Source organism: Pyrgilauda ruficollis, unplaced genomic scaffold (assembly GCF_017590135.1).
Source record: "Pyrgilauda ruficollis isolate IOZ18807 unplaced genomic scaffold, ASM1759013v1 scaffold35, whole genome shotgun sequence".
In the NCBI taxonomy this organism is placed as follows: Eukaryota; Metazoa; Chordata; class Aves; order Passeriformes; family Passeridae; genus Pyrgilauda; species Pyrgilauda ruficollis.
The window spans coordinates 3248089-3269441 of record NW_024524934.1 but is presented as its reverse complement, the minus strand read 5'-3'; the positions used below and the strand labels follow the sequence as shown (position 1 = coordinate 3269441).

Here is a 21353-nt window from a genome sequence, read left to right as displayed (position 1 = left end):
AAGTTCGGGGGGGTATTCATAGGATTTGTACTGTAAAAGGAGAGTAGCAAGAGGTTCTCAAATCTTTATGATTTTTACATGAGATGTGTTTGCAGCATGCTACAGTTCTTAATAGCATTTGCCGTTGCTTCGTGTAACAGTACTTGAGTATGGAAGATTTCTGAGGTAACTGATTTGTTTTAAAGATTTGTTTAAATTTATCAAAATCACCATTCTGCATATGACTTTTCTAAGGGCTCACTCTCCCCTAATTGTGAGCAGCTATTAAACAGTATCTTGTCCCTTCTGTCACAGGTGTGGACATTGTCAGCGCCTCCAGCCAACTTGGAATGATTTGGGAGATAAATACAACAACATGGAAAACCCACAGGTCTATGTTGTTAAAGTGGATTGTACTGTAGATATTCCACTGTGCTCTGAATTTGGCGTGCGAGGATACCCTACGTAAGTATAGGAAGAAGTGTGCTCCCATTTTTCTTTCTTAGTTTTCCATGATCCTCTGCCAATTTCTTGAAGCTGACTTCTAAGATATATTTTTTCTGGGTTTCTTTGTAGCCCTTTGGACCTGCTACATTCATTTTAAGCCTTTTTGCAATGCTGCCAAGTATCATGTGATACATAGTACTCTTAGGCTTTTTTTTTTTTTTTCTTTCAAGAATCTGTTTTATGTCTTAGAAGGTGGCTGTGCTTAACTGAAGTCCAGAATCTTCCTGTTCTTTTGTGTGGGAGTGCCTTTTTCTGAAGCTACAGTACATTGTGCAGCTGTGATATGCATAACAGAGCTGGTTTTTACTAACAGTAAAAGTTACTTTTGAAAGTAACTTGCCACTAGTTCGTCATTACACTGCACCCTTCATAATTGCATTACAGGTGGTCTCTTAGATTTTTAGTGAACTAAGCAATAAATGCAATAAATGAATAGTATCACTTAGCATAGCAGTGGTGATATTGTGTTGATTTTTTTCTAGCTAAATTTCCTTATATTGGTCTAGTATTTTAAGATTGCTATGTTTATGCTGTTATCAAGGATGTATGTATTACTACCTCAGCTTTTGTAGGCAGAGCATGGTCTAGAGTATCTATGAGAGGTCAGTGCCTTTGGGTTAGATATGTGTTCCCTTTTAGACTCATAGAAAAGGAGCAAAAGGATTTATTTTTCACTCATGTCTTCTTTAAAACTTCTTACAAATATGGATGGGATTCTTTTAACTGCTTTATTCATCTTAGTGGGGATAAGTGGAGATTGTATCAGTGATTATCTACAGCCCTTCCACAGCCTGTATTTTTCAGTTTCCTTCCCTTTGCTCACTTTGTCTGGTGTTTTTGCCAACCCCAGCAACAGCCTGAACTTTTCATTTGCTCCTGGCTGCACCCACTTGGACGCAGATGAATGTGACTGAGTAGAAGTTGAGAGTTATAAATAGCATAGTCCTTGTTGAGATAGGAATTGCCCTTAAGGGCAGTGTGTGTCTTGCTTCCACTACAAATACCAAGAAAGAATGAATATTACAGTTCTGTTTTCATATCTCCAGAAGTGAGCATTGGTTGTCATTGCCTATTTGCATAGATTATATTATGGTGCTCTTCATCTTAAAATAGAATGGCAGAGATTTTTGAATAGGAAAAAAATCAATGGATGTGTAATTGCTGGAGGGCTTTTTCCCCTCCCTCCTCTTTAAGGTCATTGAATCTATAGGAATAGTTAGTGCTTGCTTTTATCTATTTGAAAAGTTAAAAATAATAAGGTAGTCATCTGCTATGTATAGAAATACAGCAATGAAGGGGAATTCATGGTATCAGTTCTCTTCCTATTTGAGTCAGGTTTGAACTAGCTTGTTTCTAAAAACCTCCAGCAAGGGAAATTTCACAGTTTCCTCAGGCAGAGGTATTGTTGCAAGTCCAGGTTATGCTGATCCCTACACTGCTTTCCTAAACATCTGTCAAAGGAAAGGCTGCATCCCCTTTTCATCCCCTCAGAGAAAAAGTGGCTGAGCAGGTCCCTGCACTTCCTATCACAGTTGTCTCAGGATTATTTGGTTTAAGATGTTACTTAAATTTGTTTTGTTATTTTCAAAAAGTATTGCCAGAATGTATTTTAGATATTCTTCTTTTTCATTTTTTTTCCCTTCCTTATTATTCTGACTTTCCATCATCACAAGGAACATTCAAGAGTACCTTGAAAAGAAAAAACAGTGGGAGCTCCTATCTCTTTTGAATGTATTTGCATTATGTGGTTTTTAAACACTTTCATATGTTCATTTCTTCCAAATGTGGAGCAAGAAGAGAAAGAAAAACATTTCAAGAAAGTAAAGAAGCAGTACAAAATGACAGCTTGTCAAGGGGAACCGAGGGCTAAGTGACAGTAGTAATTGCAACTCTGATTTGCTTTAAAAAATAAGACTAGGTCAGAATGCAGTATCACACCTTTATTAAATACTTCCAATTTTAACTTAAAATTTAGTTGTAGAAGCTTTATGTAGTCTATGAAAAAGTTTTGATGGCAATTAATGAATGTTACAATCATGAAGTCTTGATGCCTACAAGAAGTCTCTTATCCTTTTGTCCTATTGACTTGTCTCAGTGTGTTTTTAATCAGTTTAATACCACATGACAAACCCTACACTACAACAGCAGTCAGGGAACAAAAGGTGAGAAAGAAATTTCTGGGAAAATTAAGTGCTAGATATTTTTCCTTTGGTGACGGAGAGAGGTGAACAAAACAAAATCGATGCTCTTTGACAAACTGAAATAGGATTCATAGAACTGAATGCTGCAATTTTTAAATTGTTTTTTCTTATTTATCAAAGTAATATTACACTATAATGATTTTTAACTTGGTATGTCTTATTTTCTCTTTTAAAAATCTCCTTAAAGCTTACATGGGAAAGAAAAAGGATCCTAAGTTCTAGCCATGACACTTTAATCTGAAAGGGGTGCCTGATGCTGATGTTAAGTCAAGAGATCTGTTACTGCAGCCTGAGATGCATTGCCATGGATTAGCAAAGCACATTATCTTTCTGAGAATGTTTCCTGTGTTAAAATTTTTGCCTCACTCTTCTCTATATTTTGACCCTTTAGGCTAAAGTTGCTTAAACCAGGACAAGAACCTCTGAAATACCAAGGCCCTAGGGACTTCCAGGCACTGGAAAACTGGATGTTGGAGAAACTAAATGAGGAACCATCTGTAAGTGAAAAGGAAATAATCTTTTCTGCAGGCTTACTTATCTATCATTTCTCTAAGTTAGGTTTCAATTTCCAGGAGGAAATCTGCTCCTGAGAATAAAAGTCAGGTTGCAGTATCAGTCTGAAACAGCTTACATGTAAGTCAGAGTAGTAATTAAAACTGTCATCCTGTGACCTGCTCTCTGTTTCCAACTTTTAAAATTACAGTACATAATGCAATTTTAATGCTTATACATTTGACAATTTAGAATACAATCCTTGCTGTCAATTCATTTGACACCATTGTAGGCCATAATGTTTCTACAGTAAGAAATAAAATTTAGCTCTAATACATTATAAATTGGATTTTTGTTTGGCTTAATTACTTCTTAAAACATGGATGCCATCTTTAGCTGAGTTACTTTGTGATAATATTGTGGCCTAAATAAAAGGTTTAAAATGATCAGTTAAGTAAGATATGCTAATACAATGACTAGGAAAATCCTTAAGTTTAGGAGTATCATTCACATACAGGAGCCAAGCCTTGCCTAAAATTAAATTTTTGATTGCTGTTTCTAATCAAGAGAAAGCTTTAATGATTTCTGAACCACAGTTAGAATGTGATTACATTTAAACAAGCATGGCCTTTTTAGTAATTGAACTTTAAATGCTGAATTATTTTAAGAAATACACTTTGAGGTTCCTAAAGAATTCTTTTCAGCTCCAGGGTTAGAGTCTAGAAAGCATTCACTTGCTCTTGCTGAAATGCTCATGAGGTTCTTGCAAGTTAAATGTATTGTAAATGCTCTATTTCCATTGTTGCTGTTTTCATGGAGCCATTAGGTAGACAGCATTCCTTCTGGCACTAGGGGAGCAGAAAATAGCTTTTGCACTATTTTTAAATAGCCCAGAGACCACTACAATGGGTGTGCTAGCAGTTGTGGCTGATGTGTGATGCTCTGGAGGTACTGTTATATAATTTAAGTGTGTTAATATATGGTGATGCAATGAATGCTACAGCAATTACTGTGCCCTGTGACCGTGCTACAGCACAGTGAAAGACTGATATTCCACAGATTCTGGTAACTCTTTTATGTGGCAGTCCTTTTCACCTTTTGATTTCATGTAGTTGTTTTTTAGGAAACATTAGGTACCTAAATCAAGCTAAATAAGGACATTGTTTTAGGAATTTAAAATTTCAAAATCTATGGCACTATCGCACAATGGTGTGATGCAAGAAAAAAACATTGTGTATTTGATGTAGAAGAGAAATAAAAGTTAATTTTTCTCATGAATAGGACCCTGAATCTGATGTGGAAGCACCAAAAGCCCCTGAACCTAAGCAGGGAATGTATGAACTCTCAGCAGACAATTTCAAGATGCACATAGCAGAAGGTAACTGTTTTTTCCAAACAAGAGAAACTTGGTTACAGAGACATTAGTAGTGGGAAGTCTGCACCAGAAATGCTCGTTTTCAGGATACCTCCTTCCCACTTTTAGTTTCCAGTAATATAGTGAAAGAGGTAACTACATAGAAAACTGTGTAAAAATGCAATGGTTAAATTACATATTGCAGACTATAAGAAAGTTTAAGTACAGCGCTCAGAAGGCAGTAAAGTTATACAGCTCCTAACCCCAGGGAAGAAGCTAGTGGGGCTTGCTCAACTAAACTGTCTCTTTTCCTGAGCTGCTTGCTCAGTCACAGCCTTGCCACTTTTTGTTTTTGCAAGTCCCATTTCCTCCTTCCCTAGGTGCTGGTTTGTTCTTCCTCCAGGTTGTTATTCTGGATAAGTGTAATCCACCCGCTTCCTCCTTCCAGCCCCCATCCCACTCCAGTCTGGCCCTTTATTTGATATTGTTTAGCTTCCTTCCTCCAGAATTAATGTGGGCAAAACACTTTGTCTGTTTGGCTGTTTTAAAAAATATTTTGTCTGGAAGCTTTAAAATTAATGCCAGGAGGGATACCTAATAAGGGAAACTTCAACACTCACATGTTTTTTTAGAGAATGAGCAAAATCTTAGAATACAAACTTTGGGCTGGCATGACAACAGAGGATCCTACTTTCTCCATCTGTTATCCAAAAAAGAAAGGCTGGATTAAATTAAATGCTTGCCCATTTGAAATCACTGGGGAGGTCGATCTAGAACTCCTTAAAGTAACCATTAGCTGATTAGAAATACTTTTATGTGTAAAACAACATTTTCTGCAGCTGACTTAAAATTTCCCAGCATGTCTGGCTTAATGTGGAATTCAATCAAAATTCTCAATTAATTTTCCTCTAAGCCGTCAGCCATATGCTAAGCATTTGTCAGCTTAACTACCTTCTCAGACTGTAAAATTCAGTGCATTGTAAATGTTTTAGTGTTTTTATTATATATCCAGCCTTCATAGAGGAGACATTCTCGTGGTCATATCTGATGGTTAAACAGGTTTATGATCATCTGTAAATCTGTTGTCCTTTCTTGACTTCAGTTACAAGAAGTTCAGTGCTTAAATTTAACATGAGGCCTAGCAGTTACACCAGCAAAGTTGACTTCTGTTCTTAAATAGCCTCCTTTTACCTTTTTGCTGCTCTGGGACAAAAATAAATTCTGTTGTTTTCTATTGAGGAGAGTATGTCAGAGTACGTGGTAAAGAATAGCTGATTTTGACTAGTGTTCTTATTAATTCATAGGAAATTTGATTTTGCAGTTTACTTGACCAATACAGAACATGTCAATCAGTTTCAAAGTCTTCCACATGCAGACCAGCCAAGTTAGAGTACACTATTACTGCAGTTTGTTTCCTGGGTTTTTTTTATTGCCTTTCCTCTGACATTCCTTTGTGGACAAGCCTTCAAACTAGAAATTAATTCAAGTAATACCAGCCCCAAAGCAGTTTTCAAAGGATTATGAATAATTCTGCTAAAAAGAGCTTTTCTCCAGTTGCTGGTGTTTCCCTGCAAATTAATTTTTTCCCCTTATTTTAATTAAGTTCATTTTTATTTCATTTAACAGAGCCTTGCCTTGATGTATGCAAAAATGTGCAGCAATTTGAATTAATTAATCTTATTTGAAAGAAATTGCATATTCTGGTACTCTGCAATCAATAATATATACTTTTAAACTAAACCTTAGTAGGAGATAGTACAGGGACTCTCCCCTGCATAAAATGCCACAAACATCTACTAAAGGCAGAAGTTTCTGAGCAGTTGACATTAAAATTCAAAGAGCAGGGCAGAAAAAGAAAAATGGAAAGCTGAACAACATTTTTCAGCTAATTAATGAACTTAATGATTTCTTAGGAAACACCATTGCGTGAAGTTGAAGTTTCATACTTCAATTTATGCTGTTATCAACATATGTTTCTTGGTAGTACTTTCTACTCTGTAACAGGGCAACTGGTAGAATTAAACACTAAGGTAAATGTTTAGTTTAAAAGCATCAGTTTTAATACCTCACTCGTTGGCTTGAGATTGTGAAGCTGTTTGAATTTTCAGGAAATTTGGCAACGCTGTGGAACTGCATACAGTATTGAAAACCTAATTTCTGAAGTATTTTGTCCTGGCCTTTGATTCACAGTGTTTCCTATCTTTAACTCAGGAAATACCATGATAAATTTGCAGCCTGAGATTAGTAGCTAGGCTTTAATTGCAGCCAAGTTCATTCCAAATTAGCTAATTTTTTTTTTTTTTTTAACTTAAAAGGTAATCACTTCATCAAGTTCTTTGCCCCTTGGTGTGGTCACTGCAAGGCTTTGGCCCCAACCTGGGAACAGTTGGCTCAAGCCTTTGAGCATTCGGAAACTGTCAAAATTGGTAAGGTAGGTGAAGCACTCTTAGTTTGAAAATATGGTTTGTGTCAACATATGTTTCAGCCAAGAATCATGCCTTTTGTGCTAGGATTTGCCAGTCACAATTGTTTTGTTTGTCACCTCTTAAATCCTTTTATAGTCACAGTTTGTATTTTTGTTTTGAGACCGTCATGCTTTTTTTCTCACACATCCACAGTTAACAGGACCTCCCCCATTTTAAGCAAAGCCTTGTTGCAAACAGAGCTGCCTCTCTGCATTTCAGAGACCTGGGCAGAAGTCTGATACTTCAGATGCAGGGAATAATATTTTGAGACTTGTTTTTCATTATTCATTTGCTTTGTCAGAATTTGATAGACTTCAGTATTTATTTTGAGTGGGAAAGTGATTCTAATTTGTTCTTTGCAGCGTTGGATTCTTTAGCAAGCTTTATCCCTACTGGATATTTATGATGAGTTATTTCTTTGTTGGTTTTGGATTTTTCCCTCTTTTTCCCCATAAAACTTCTAAAAGGTTTCAGGGGGTCTTAAACCTTAAAAATTGTCCTGCTTTACTATTTCCCTTAGGCTTGATAACCAGGTTCTGTGGTGTATTTACCATGGGAGCTTTTTACTTGTACATGGAGTGACTACTGTGCAGAGGTATGGAGGTGGTCTGGCAATTCACTGGCTTTGTTTGCTGACCCATACCTAAGTCCAGGTGACTCATGATGGGAATCCCTCTGTATCTGCCAACTGTGGAAATTGGACCGGGCTCAACTTCCTCATCCCTAAACTTTCACTGTGGTGCCACTGACCTGAAATACTGCATGGCAGCAGTGTTGTCAGTCCTGTAGAGGGACTCTCTCTCTGCTGTCTCCCCTGCTTCTGCCCTCACAGCACTTTCAGCTGCAGTAGGAGGGATGAGCTTGACTTTTTTTTTTTTTAATGCTTTTGAAAATCTGTTGATTCAGCTATGCTGTACATGTACAGCACAGGCCAGCAGAGTTGAACTTCAGAAGAGGCAAACATACATATATATATATATATATATATATATATATATAAAAGCACAGTTGAACTTCAGAGAAGACACACAAATATATATATATATATATATATATGTTCAGATCTGGTGGATATAAAGTTAGATTCCCTCTAAGAATGGAATGTCAGAAGCTTTTTCTCCTTTGAATCTTTCTGTAGTTTTTGATGCCCTTATTTGCTGTCTGATGAAATTGTTGCTTAAGTATCTTTATGAAGTTACCCTTCTCTGGCACCCAGAAGAAAATGAACAATAAATTTCCAAAATTTCTGTTTCAATCAGTTGTCTGTAGTGTTTGCAGTTTGCGTTACTGAGATTTGCTATTTAATACCTCCACTAAGATTTGTCTTAATGCCTAGACAATTTTATGTAACTGTATAGCTTGTGAAGTATCTCTTGAAGCATGTCTTGGCTAAGATTTTAAGTCTGTAAGTAAACAGGAAACACAACTGTTTCTAAGAAGGTTGAACCATGACCTTCATCTAATCTGGGGGAATAGTGTCTTAACACTGTTTAATCTTTAGAACTGATCTTCAGTGAAAAGCTTATAAACAAGTAACTTCACATACTATATTAGAATTGAATGTTGCTATGCACTTGGAGCTTCCCTTGGAACACAGTTCACTTGCTAACTGTTGACATGCCTTCTGAAGTGGGTGAGCCAGTATGTCTTCACTTTAAATCTCTCTCACATTAGTGTTTTGTGTCTCGTTGTCCATGTACTGATCTTATTAGCTGAGAATACCAAGTACTTTTTAATTGAAGTATTTAAGTATGTCTTCATTGTTCTTTGCAACTGCTACTACTTCCTTCTAGCCGTACCTCCCTCCCTGATCCCTCCTTAAAAAAATAAATAAATCAAATACACACAGAGCCTCCCAATTATACAACCAAACCACTGTTTGCAAGGCAGACATAATAATTCTCAAGACAGTACTTGGTACTGAGTTTTGCCAAGCCTTGTATTGCTTGTTCCTGTATTTTTCTGAGCTTTTAAACAAGGGAGGCTGTGATGCTTGTTTATTTTAGGCACTGAATCATTTTGGGTTTTATTCCCAAAATGTAGGTCGACTGTACCCAGCATTATGAAGTCTGCTCTGAAGCCCAAGTTCGTGGTTACCCCACACTCCTCTGGTTTAGGAATGGTGAAAAGGTGAGTCTGCAAGTTCAGCAAAAAAATCACATCATTTTTCTCTGAATAATATTTAGACTATGCTTACATTCTGGGAAAAAAAATCTGCTTGTGAGAGAAAAGATGTTGGATGTTCATTTGGGTACTAGAAGAGATAGACTTTGTCCACAGATAAAGGTTTTTGTTCTCTGTTTTGCAAACAACTGATACAATGTTGATAAATCTGTAAGCAGCATCTCCAGTTATGTTGCTGTGTGAGAGAATTATGGGTTTACTTTATCATAGTATTTTACTTCATATGGAACACAATAATATAACTGAAATAGAAATAATAATAAAGTATGTAATTTTCACAATGTCAGAAGATTCTCATCTCTAAGTGGTGCCCATCTGCTGAGTGATGTCTAGAGAATGCAAATTTTCTTTCTTATATAAACCCAAACATTTCACATGACACTGTGAGTGAGAGTCTTGTGGGCCCAGCTGACATTTTTCCTTGCAGCAATTCAGAGAACTGAAATACTCTGAAATTATGAGGAGATAAAATGTTTATAAAAGCCACATACCTGAACAGCATTAAATAAACATATTATAAATTGTAGCATTATTTATACTATATTTCACAATTTCAAGATTATTTAAATATATTCAATAGATATTCAAAACAGGCCTGCAAGAGAACCCAGAAGCTACGCTTCTAGCTCTTACCTGCTAAGTTCTTGGCAGGGGGAAGGAAGAGGGAGTTTTCTTCCATTCAATTTGCATTCCTTTTTGAACATTTACAACATTAAGTTTTGTTACTTGATACAGTTTAGTGGCCACTGTTTGTGGCAATTTTCTGGCACTCTAAAGAGAAACTGGCTGCAAGTACATATCATATAAGATTTGGTATAAGCACCCCTATAAGATCAGACACTAGGGAATTTAAATGAAGCAGCCCCTGCATTTTTGAATCCCACCAGATTCACATAAGTGTGCAGCCTTATGACCTCTCAAGCAGCACAGCTGGAAGCTGAGGGAGTGCTCAAATCAAGCATGGTGGCATGTCCAAGGCTAGAGGTTTTTAGTTAATTAAACTTTAGTTTAAACGTTATAGTAATTGGAGTTCCTTGGAGTTATTTCAATCAAGAGTGCAGCGAAAGAAAAAAAACCTGCTCTTGTATTTGGTAAAGCTGAACCTCAGCCATTAATCTGAACAATGTATTTCAGTTGACATCAAACTGTCTTTCCCCACTGGAAGTGTGGCATTCCTTAGTGGAATACTGCTACCAAAATCACATGTTCCTGCATGGGCTGATACGACATATTTGAAAAAACACAGAACAACCTCAACTATTTTCCAATAATCTGGCCCAGAAATTCCTGAAACTCTCTCTGGCAGCTATGATACTGATCAGTAAGGGGAAGGAGTAGAACTGATTCAGTCATCCAGCCTTGTCTGTAATACCTGCCTTCGTCCCCTTTGCCATAACTGAAGTCTGGCATCACGCCACTGCTGTTGGTGAGAAGCAGCAGATATTCTAAGAGGAACCCTGACTGCCCTGCTGACATGGGTACGAACAAACAGGTACTGGCTTCTTGCTCCTTAGGGATTGACTGGCACCCAGTGCCAGGAAAGGGGCAGTAGTTACAAGAAACATTATCAATTACAAAAGAAGGAAAATGTGTACAAAAAGTTCCAATGATGAAGAAATGTCTGTTCTTCCTTCTAATGTATGGAAGATTGTATGTTGTTTCTTATAGAGTCTTCCTGGTCTGCAAGAGGAAATAAATCTTGCAGCCCACACCACAGAGGACCACATGTAAAGAATTCTATCCAAAAGAGATATGTAATGCCTCAAAGATATGATCTCTCTTCTGAACAGGAAAATTAGTACTAATTTTCACAGACAGCCCTGAGGGCAATCATGCAAAAGCCAATTTAGAGAGGGCCAACAGTGGGTTTGAAACTAAAAGCTGCTCACAATTGCTCTGATTTCTTGTTCTGACAATCTCTTGATTGTCTTGTTCTCTAGATTTGGAAAGTACCTGAAATATGGGGAGGCATCCAAGGTAAACTGTGGCCTGTCAAAGATCTGGCCGGCTGACTGCTTCATGTGCAGGTTAAAAAATAAGATTAGACTTTTGGGAGAGTGGTGCCATTAGAAATGTCTGCCCTGCAGCAGGCTGCTGTTGTCTCTTGCTCCCAGGTGAACTTAGGTGCCCAGAATGCAATGCCTTCTTGGGTTTTCCAAGGACTTGTGGCAAGTGTGTAGGCCAGAAGAATAACTGTGTAGCACAGAGACAGGCAAGTTAAAGTTTTCAGCTCTGTGAAAGAAAGCACTGTGTAGAGCTCACAGGGTAGCAGAGACCACACCCAAAACACAGTGGGTATTTTATTGTTCCTTGTAGTACAGTTAGATTCAAAAAAAGAAAACTTTGAAAAAGCTGACTAGAGTGAGACCAGAAGGTTTGAAATGGAAATGTTTCAAATTTGCTTCTATGTTTCTAAAATACCTTTCATTTCAAGGGAATGTTAGATTGTTCCCTTTGGGTACTGAAGAATCTATGGCAAAAGCTGAAGACATGGAGTGAATGGAATGTCATAGAGAAGTTTCAGAACTAGATAATCATATTTATTATTTATTTGCTTACACTTGGCAATCTTACATTTTGCTAGTAATTATTTATTTGTTACGTCAACTGCATATCAAAGGTTGCACTATTTGCTGATTGTAGGATGACCAGTACAAAGGGAAGAGGGATTTTGATTCCTTGAAAGAATACGTGGATTCCCAGCTACAGAGCTCTGGAAAAGAGCCACCAGCAGATAAACCTGTTGAAGCCCCACAGCCACCTGCAGAGCCCACCCCTGTCGAGGTAAGTGTTCCTGCACTCTGCAGCAATGTAAGGTGTTCAGACTGTTTCAGCTGCCTGTCTGAGTCTTTCATGTGTTTCTCTCTCTCTGATAGCTTGAAAATTTCTGGTTGTAAGCTGTACCAAATACTTCCCTGGTTATTTTTTTGAGTAATTCATGAGTGGAATCAGATAATAAATCCTAGAGATACTTTTACTAACCTGATGAATTGGAGAAGGAAAAAAAAAATAATCTGATTTCTATTTCATGGTAGCAATAAGTTATTTAGATACAGGCATAAATGTGGTTTTTTTGGCCCATGGAACTGCTGGCACCTGGGTCTGTATGACAGCATATTTCACCACTATAGAGATGAACATTTCTTGCAAGATTATCACTTGAACCCAGGAGGATGGTGCGCACTGCTAAGCCCCTAAAACAAACTAGGGTTCTATACTTAGAAATCTATCTGCAGAGACAATGAACAAAGATTATGAAGACCAGTACCAATATGGTAAGGTAATGTGCCCTGTGACAAGAAAACTCCTTGGGGTTTGGAAACTTGTTTTTATCTTGGTTGTTGGAGCTACAGGCTTATGTTGTGAAGAAATTGGCAGAAATAACCTTTGTACAATTGTAGTTCATGTAATATAATTCTCTGTCTTTTCTAATCCCTTTGGCATTTCATCTTTTTTTCTTGGAGATGAATGAAAATTTGGTAAGGCTGAGAAATTAGAGATGGATTTCAAACATAATTTTTCATGAAATGTGCAGTACATACTTTCTGCCTATAAAATAAGGGACAGGGATTTACACTCCCTGTGATATAGAATGAATTTAAATAATTAGGCAACAATATTCTTAATATAAATACAGTTTCTATGTAGCTTCTTATGGGAAAATATTACCTTTCCCAGCTGACTTTTCCAGCAGCATTACCCATCTTGCATAAAGTGGCTTACCAAACATTACAGACCACATAGATTTGCAATTTTCATAGTCTTCAATTTTTATTTTCTAATTGACCTCATATTTGGAAGATCCCAAAGAGCTGGTGTTAGTACAATGCAGAAAGTAATTAGTTGTCTTTCTATTTTTATAGAAATAACACAAACCACATGTGACACAAATTCCCACTTCTGCCTTGCATTCACTAGGACACACACAAGGATTGTTGGGGGATTTTTTTGCCAAATAATAGTAGACATAGTGTAGGACTCAGCTTGTCCTTACAACTTTTATCTTCAGACCCCCTGACTCTTTGTTTTCATGAATTTTGAAACAAGGGGCCAGCCCCTGTAGCCAGCAAACACTGACTGCATTTGCCATCAGTTGACCACAGGCAGCAAAAGCAATGAGTCCAACTCCAAATTTTTGTCCCAGTGTTGAGCCTCTACTTGGATTCCCCCATGTCTTATATAGCCCAAGTACTTGCCAGCCCTTTTACAGAAGCTGTACTTTTATATCCATGAGATGTCTCTACAGCCAGACATGGCTACAATCATTCAAAAAATGATCCTGGTGGATTAAGGCAGTGTGATCAGCAGATGCTCAGATTATGTGATTGCATTAGATGTCTTTTTTTGAGACACAAAACTAAAATTGAGATATCTGATATTAAATTTATTTTTGTGGTTATATAGTTCACATTGCTGTTCTGATAGTAATCTACAGATCTTTAAAATATATTTTACTGTGCAAATCATGGGGAAGTTGTTACTAAACAGGTTTTCAAATTTTGTGTCTTAGATTGTATGTTATGTGTGGAACATCAGTTTTAGAGAGCCTTTAGGAACATCAGAGTAGAAGCATAGTGCTTACTTTTTGCTTCATTTCATTATTTCTGATCATTTAATATTTAGAAAGTATAAAAGTATAATTTCTAATTTCTAAATAATTATTTAGAGGTAATAACACTTCAGCATAGTGAAATAAATCCATGAACTAACAGTAATTTATAGAAATGTTTAAAGGTACTGGATAATTTGGATTTTCAAATTTATTTTTGGCTTTACAAAACTGACTGGAGTTAAAATAGAATTGATAATACTGTCAGCTGTGATCTTGTTTTTCTTTTGCTTTCATTTGATTTTGAAGCTTTTATAGGCATGAGGTACATTTATTTGTTTTTAATCCCTCCTACCCTTAAAGGTCTCATGCAAAAAATGAAGTTTCAGCTCCATGCTCTCATGAGAGACTGTAAGCAATGTGCTTTCTTCCCATCGTTCCCTTGCTCCTGATATTATCAGGAGTAGAAACATTTCCTGGCACCCATGCAAGTGTGGTGTTGTGATGTCCTCTTCACAGGCAAATCTGTGTTTCTGGTAACAGCTTTTTCTGTGAATGCAGTGCAGGGGAAGAAAGAACAGAGAGAGCAGCTCTTGAGACATCACTTGTGTGCCTTGAATACCTCATTAAAATCTCAGATGGCCATTACCTGCTTGAAGCCAACTCTTCTAAGGGCTGTTCCTTGAAACATAGTGTATTAAAATTAAAGTGATTTTTCACAATTACTGAAAATCTGGATACAGGCAAATCCTTTGAAAATAGGAAAGCTTTGTTTCTTCAGTTATGGATGAGATTCAGTGTAAAACTCTTTTCTCTGCATCTCTCTAGGGAAGGAAAGTTGCTGAGAAGTAAAAGGCAGGTCTACTGCTGCTACTCTTGTTTATTTTACCAACAGTATTATCTTTTCCAATTCCATTTTCCCTTTTAGGAATGTAAAAGCTCTGTAGACTGGTGTTGTATATACAAAATGTTTTGACATTTTTTTCTTTTTCTTTTTTTCAGGGGCAGGCTGCAGTGCTCTCTCTCTCTGAAAAAGACTTTGATGCAACCATTGCTAGGGGGATCACTTTTATTAAATTCTACGCTCCATGGTAAGAAGTTTGCAGCTGTTGCTGTTCAGGATTATTGCTGGCCTAAGATGTGAGTGCAATAGTTGCTGTAGGTTTTTGAGCTGTAGTACTGTAGTTGTTCTCTTGATCTAAAATGTGAATTAGCTGAAGAATGTGTGCGTTGGCAAGAGTCACAGCAAAAAAAAGCTCAGTCTTGTTTAGCTCCCTTGAGCTGCCTCTCTGTGGAAAGGCTGACACAGAAGCTTTACCCTGTCAGCCTCCAGGTACTGCTGGGGTAACAGGGAGAGTGAAGCTTTCTTTGCAGGAGCAGCGTGCTCCTATCCCTGGATTAGGGTACGATGAGGGGAGTATACCACCATATCTCAGTGCTGAGAAAGGAGAGGATGCTGGCCTCAGGGCACTCTCCAGCCTCCCTTAGAAGCCTCATTGGAGCACCTGAATTTTGATACAGACTGTTGAGCTATGGATAATTAACTGCCTGTTACTCTTCAAATAACTATCAAAAAACTAATTTGCATAAGTGACAATTTTAAGATGTTCTTAAGAGTGTATGTTCATGCAGTATGTTTTTAGAGGGACCCAAGGTAAAGTGCCCAGTGCAGATGGTGCAGGTGTAGATACACAATGGAACGCGTTGGAGGGGGAAATGAAAGTCACGTCTGGCATCTGCCATTCCTACTATATCCAGCAGAGCCTGGGACCCCAGATGGGTTAAGACCTCAGTATTACAAACTTGTAGAAGTATTTCCTCCTTTTTCTTACTATTCCCTTTCTGAGACAAAAAGAAAGTTTCATGCTTCTCTCTCTGGTTTATAGAATTCATCTTATTTGTGCCTCTGCAGAATTTAATGAAACTTGCATGCCATCTTGCTCATCCATTCCTGGTCTTTTAGCCAACAGAAGGAAGCCTAGTGTAGGGAGAGACATTAAAATTAAGCTGTATTCCACTGTGTTAAAGATAACACATCTCTGATTCAATCACTAGCATTCCATTAACACAGTGTATAAAATATAAAAAGATCTTTTGTTTAGTTTACAAAAGGCCCCATTACAAAGCAACACAAGCAAATGCCACCCATATTTAGAAATGCTGAGGCATCTCAAAATATTGCCACTTAACTTCAACAGTAGGCATGAATGTGTTTCTTAGTGTAGGCAAGAATTACCTGGGAACACTTCATTTCACTTAAGCTCAATTCTGCAGGCTTTTCCAGTGTTGTCACCGTTTGCTGCTTGAGAACCACTGCTGTGCTCTCTTCCATGTGTAAGATCTGCTTTTGGATGTGAGCAACTATCTGCCACCCCTGGGTTAAGAAATGCCCTGCCCATAGCATGCACACCCCTCATCTTTTACTGCTCTTTCCTCACTGCCTTTATCCCCTCTGTACTCTGGGAAGGCCTTAAATTGAGTCTGTGCCTGTGCTGCTCCTGCCCCTCCTGCAGAACTGGCTGGGAAATTCAGTTCACACCTGTGCTCAAGAGCAGCTTCCAGTCTGATTTCTGAACCCAGGGCTTGTTGGCATATCTACTAGTTCGTTACCTGGAGCAACATTTTCTGGGAGAGTTTGAGATGAAGAAATTCTCCCCTTTTGATTATCTTTTATTAACAATGCCATGTCCTCATCTCATGAGATTCTCGTGGGGTGCTGCTGAATCTCACAGACAGGATCAGTGTTGGATGGCAGGCTGAGAAACAGTGGTTTCAGGATGTAGAGTCACCAGTGTGTGCTGCCTGGCTGCAATGCTCAGAAAGCCACCATTTAGGAAAATGCTTCATATATTTTCGTAGCTCTTGTCCTGGTTTTGGCTCTGAAAGTCAGGCTTGTGACTGCCTGTAGTGCTCTGCATATAAATGACCATATTCTCTTCCAAGTTGACAAACTTATGTAGGGCTCAGCAAACACTATTATGTTGCTTTCTAGTTCTGCCCTTCAGTTAGTTTTGGATAAATATTAATGTTAACTTGCATCGTAAGCACAAAATCATCCTGTTCTAGTAGTTTTTGTGCATGGTCAGAAATGCTTTTATACTGTCACTGTGTATTAACAAGGTAGTTTAAATATACACTGGCTTGCATTAAGAAAGCTTCTGCTGAGACATCTTTCATTATTTTTGTAAATGCCCTGATCCAGCCTCGAGGCAATTATGGGTCTGTTTTAATAACCCAATTAAGGTGCAGCTGGGTTAGAATAGTATGAGCAATGCAGATTTAAAGTCTAAAGTGCTTTGGGAATTCTTCTTAAAGGCAGTAAGAAGTTCACATTAGGAACTTGACTAAGCCAAGATAAAAATATAAACAAAATGAATGCTAATGGTCAAGGAGGCCATTAGGAACTGAAAGAAATTTAATAGGGAAATTAAAATCTCATTTGACTAATTAAAACTCAGGCTATGTAGCTTTAGTATGACTGGCATATGCTACCTGAAGAATTAATTCATACTACAGACATTCTGTGTCTTCCTAAAAGCCTTTTTGTTTCCAAGAGATCTTTTTTTCCCATTTAAATATTCTCTGTGCTTGTCTTTATTTGGCTTCATAATCCTCTGTGGGATAAAATGTTAATGTACCGAGATCTAGAATACCATTCTAGGCAAGACTAACAAAGGCCAGAAAGTACTTCAGTGCTTAACTTAAATAAAATCACTTGTTTTCTTAGCTCATTTACTGACATAATAGTGCAAGGGAGTTGGAGGGCCAAATCAATTGGGGATAGGAAAGGCTGCTAGTTAAACTTACAGCAATTGCAGCAAGACAGTAGAGATAAAGTAGAAAGTGTATCTGCTAAACAAATCTCCCTCCTTTGTTTCTAGGTGTGGTCACTGTAAGAACTTGGCTCCAACCTGGGAGAACCTTGCCAAAGAGCAATTTCCAGGTTTGACTGATGTCAAAATAGCAGAAGTGGACTGCACTGTGGAACGTAACGTCTGCAACAGATTTTCTGTAAGTGTGAAGGTTCTGAAATGAAGGGGACAGTATTGTGTACCAGATGTTGGAGGCCCCAGTGTGCAGCCCAACTGGCTGCTGCACTCCAGGTGCCTGGTCTCTCTCCACGACAGTACAGCTGTGGTCTCTGTTAGCCAAAAAGAGGCACCTGGTGACACCATTTCATTCCTGAACTGTTTGTTTGGGCTTGGTCATTTCCATTATTGGACAAAGCTGAAGAAGTCCCTACTTAAGGAAACCTCTCTCTCTGAAAGCACTAAAGCTGTCTTGCAGTATCCCATGCCAAATTCTGTTCCTAGGAAAAAAATGGCTTTCAGAGCTGTTAGGCAGACAATTGAAGACAGAGCTGGGGCTGTCATTCCAAGAGCCTAGAGGAACATGTATTACCCCATTCTCTTAAAAATGTTCAGAAATTGCAGGTTGGCATTGAAAGTTCTGCTGTGGGTTTTTTTTTTTCAAATTAAAATGGCTTACTGTTTTAGAGGCGTTTGATGGCTTTTCAGAATCAGGTAAATATAAGTGATGGATACAAGTCTGAAGATTAATAGCAAATTTCTTTTTTTGTGTGTGTCTTTTGAAGGTACGTGGTTATCCTACACTTCTGCTTTTCCGAGGTGGAAAGAAAGTCAGTGAACACAATGGAACGAGAGACCTTGAATCACTACATAACTTTGTCTTGCGTCAGGCAAGGGATGAACTGTAATAAAAGTCTGGATGCTCTGTCCCTGGCTGTCTCTGTACAGTAGCTGAGGGATTTCTATCTTTGCTAATTTTCAAATAGTGTATTTGGGGGGGTGGGGCTTTTTTTGTTTCTTTGTTTCTAGGAAATTGAATGTACTAAACTTTGGTATCTTCCCCTTGTGTGTGTGTTAGAGACATGTCTCTGTGTGTGTGAAGGAAAGCTAACAAGTAGTTACTGTGCAAATCAGGAGTATTTTCAGCATTGGTAGTTGCTCTGCATTTCTGCATTCCTGCAATGAAGTGTAAATGGTTTCCTTTGAGACCAAAATACGTTAAGAAAACCAACTGAAGGGCAGCAGTAGAATATTTTTGTCTTCAGGTTAGATCTGATTAAAAAGTAATCCTTACAAACTGCTTACCATTACTAGAAAGGCAAAAGCTACAGCTGTGTTGAGTCACTTTTGCCTCTAGAATTGTACTTAATCCTTATTTGTCTTAATATAGCTGCTGAAAGGTTGAAAACACACACACCTTTGGAAGATACCAGGCCACCATGAGCTGGTTGTTACCTGTAATTCCTCTCACATGGGAGGTCTAGCCATAATGAAAGTGATGGTACTGTAACATGTGCCTGAACATTACTGATGCCATAGTGTACATGTGTCAGGTGCATTTCCATAGGCTGCTGCCATCCAGCTCCAGAGGCACAACTATGCTCTACTTCTCTAGAGCCAGAGTGAAAAATAGGTGCTGTTATAACTGCCCCGTTCGTGGTAAATGATCGGTCAGACTCCAGAGCTAATGATGTGTTTCCTATCCCGGCCTGAATCCAGACATTGTGCTGAACTGCTCCTTAGTCAGAGTACCTATAGAACAACAAGTAATACAATGTTTAATATTTTTTTCTTCCATTCAGCTCTTCTGCAGTAGTGTAAAATAGTTCCCCCCCTCTTCTCGAGCCTTAATGTTTTTCCAAGCTGTAAGCATTGATAAGTTTGAATGCTAGGACCACACACTTTGTGGTGTCTTGGATTATAATATGAATCTATTCTTTGGTGCATAAGATGTTCTATGTTAGACTTAACTGAAAGCCAAAGAATTTACATTGCAGAGACTGTCATGATACAAAGGCAACAGCAAATCAAAGACTGAATTCTGCTGTCTCATGTGCACAGAAACTCATGAGGAATGAGGATTGCTACAGGCTAATTTGATTAATCTGTCAAGATGCTAGGTTTTGTCCATCATATGGAGTAAGTTGGGTTGCTTTTCTTTTTTATTAAAAAAAAAAAAAAGGCAAAACATCAATGAACTTTTAAACCAGTGAATTTCTCCTGGTTCTTCACTTCACTGTGTCCAGAACTTTTGATTCTGTTCACTCTGAAAACATGTGATGGTGAAAAAGCCACAGTGAAAGCTAAGTGTTGTACTGGCAGATGTATTGGATCAACATGTGTACTTCTGCCTTTCAGGAAGCCTTTATTATATTTTTAACAACTTTCTAGTGAAGCACAATCTCATGAGTTTCTTGTATAAAATCAAAGTGGTACAATTGTTTACACTGAGATTTTTTTCTAAATAAAAACTTTTTAAAAAAGCAGTCTTTCTATAAATGATACAGCACAATGAATATACAGTGACAAGTGCAATAAATTATAGCTTGTATTTACAAGAAGCCTTTTAAATGCAAGTAGAGGTAAGTGCATTTAATACAAGTTTAATATTGATCAAAACAATTTGCTATTAGCTTCTGCTAGACAAACCATGGCTCTACGCTGCATATCCTTTATACCAGTTTGTTAGTTGCATGAGTTGAAAGGGAAAGATTGCAAATGTTGTTGACATTCTGTCTTCCTGTAAACAAACTGTCCAGCTAGAGAATGAATGGCCCCTAAGCTTTTACGTCTGAATTACAGCTGAAGAAGTGTCCTGACTTCCTTCCTGGGCAAGTGGTAGTAGATGAGGCAGCTCCACGTGGGGAGTGGAAGGAAGTTGCATAAGAGCAAGTGTAAAAATTTGTATTGCTGAGTCAGATGGGAAGACTCAGCCAGGGTCTGAGTTCAGGGTAGTGTTTCTAACACAGGGTGCAGCCATGTCATCTTACACTTGCAAGATCAGAGTTAAACGGTGCTGGGAGCATTAGAGAACTGAAACATCTGCTTTGGCACAATTTTAGATGCTTACTGTCATGACAGATGTCAGAAGACTAACAGTCTAGGTGCAGTAACTGGTCCTTCTGGCCACAAGGATCTTGCACGAGATGTACACTCTGTGGCTGAAGTGCTAACAACACTTTCTTTAGCTTCTCTGCCTCTCCCCCTCATCTTCCCTCCCCACCCCCAAAGAAAGACCTCACTTGTTTTGGGTGTTGAGTCCTCATCTGGTGAAACTGCAGCACATATCCAAGCACCTGCTACAGGTCAAGCTTCTCTGTGAGATTAAGACCATCCCAGCCAAATAAAGTGTGTGGGCATTTTGCTGCTGCTGAGCTGAGCTGGGCATCCACCGCCATGTAGGGTCAGTCTCTAAGAAGTCCAGCAGTTTGCTCCCACCCTGGGGGGTGGTCCCCACACCCCTTCCTCCCACAAGGCACATACATGGTGTTCTGAAGGGTGGTTCATCACATGCTTTTTTTTTTTTTCCCCAAGGTCGTGAAAACAGGGAGGGTTGTATCCAAGTTCATGGCAGCATCACAGAGTCCGTGTGAAGACTGTTTGTCAGTGACATCCACAAGCTCTTACTACCATATTCCTGTATTTCTTCAAGATTACATTAGAATTATCATCAAAGTAAAGGACAGATATGGCATTTAGTTTGGTAGGTGCACAGCATGGTTTGGGAACGTAATCAGGATTCATTAGATGAACCTGTTGCCAAGAAAGAAAACACAACTGAGACACTGGTATATTGTTCACAAATTCACCTGG

General features: G+C 38.3%; 2 protein-coding genes across 2 annotated transcripts in view; one reads left to right on the top strand and one right to left on the bottom strand.

The window, feature by feature from the left end:
- Positions 1 to 294: 294 nt before the first annotated feature.
- On the top strand, positions 295 to 18469 carry TXNDC5 (thioredoxin domain containing 5). The gene is made up of 9 exons (XM_041475384.1): positions 295 to 444; positions 3079 to 3184; positions 4461 to 4557; positions 6849 to 6964; positions 9042 to 9128; positions 11826 to 11966; positions 14734 to 14822; positions 17613 to 17742; positions 18326 to 18469. Exons 1-9 carry the CDS (start codon positions 356 to 358, stop codon positions 18446 to 18448), a joined length of 978 nt encoding a protein of 325 aa, XP_041331318.1. The 5' UTR covers positions 295 to 355; the 3' UTR covers positions 18449 to 18469.
- BMP6 (bone morphogenetic protein 6) overlaps positions 18326 to 21353 on the bottom strand; it is a gene marked incomplete at its 5' end in the record, with an annotated part of 89194 nt that continues 86166 nt past the window's right edge. Inside the window, one exon of the mRNA XM_041475345.1 lies at positions 18326 to 21293. Coding sequence (XP_041331279.1) covers positions 21144 to 21293 — 150 coding nt within the window. The remainder of the gene's footprint in view (positions 21294 to 21353) is intronic.

Bases quoted from the DNA above. Each gene is read 5' to 3' on its own strand.
- TXNDC5 (XM_041475384.1), top strand. From the start codon at position 356: ATGGAAAACCCACAGGTCTATGTTGTTAAAGTGGATTGTACTGTAGAT. The intron at 11,967-14,733 runs GTAAGTGTTCCT...TCTTTTTTTCAG, and splicing joins CAGAGCCCACCCCTGTCGAG to GGGCAGGCTGCAGTGCTCTC. The intron at 17,743-18,325 runs GTAAGTGTGAAG...TGTCTTTTGAAG, and splicing joins ACGTCTGCAACAGATTTTCT to GTACGTGGTTATCCTACACT.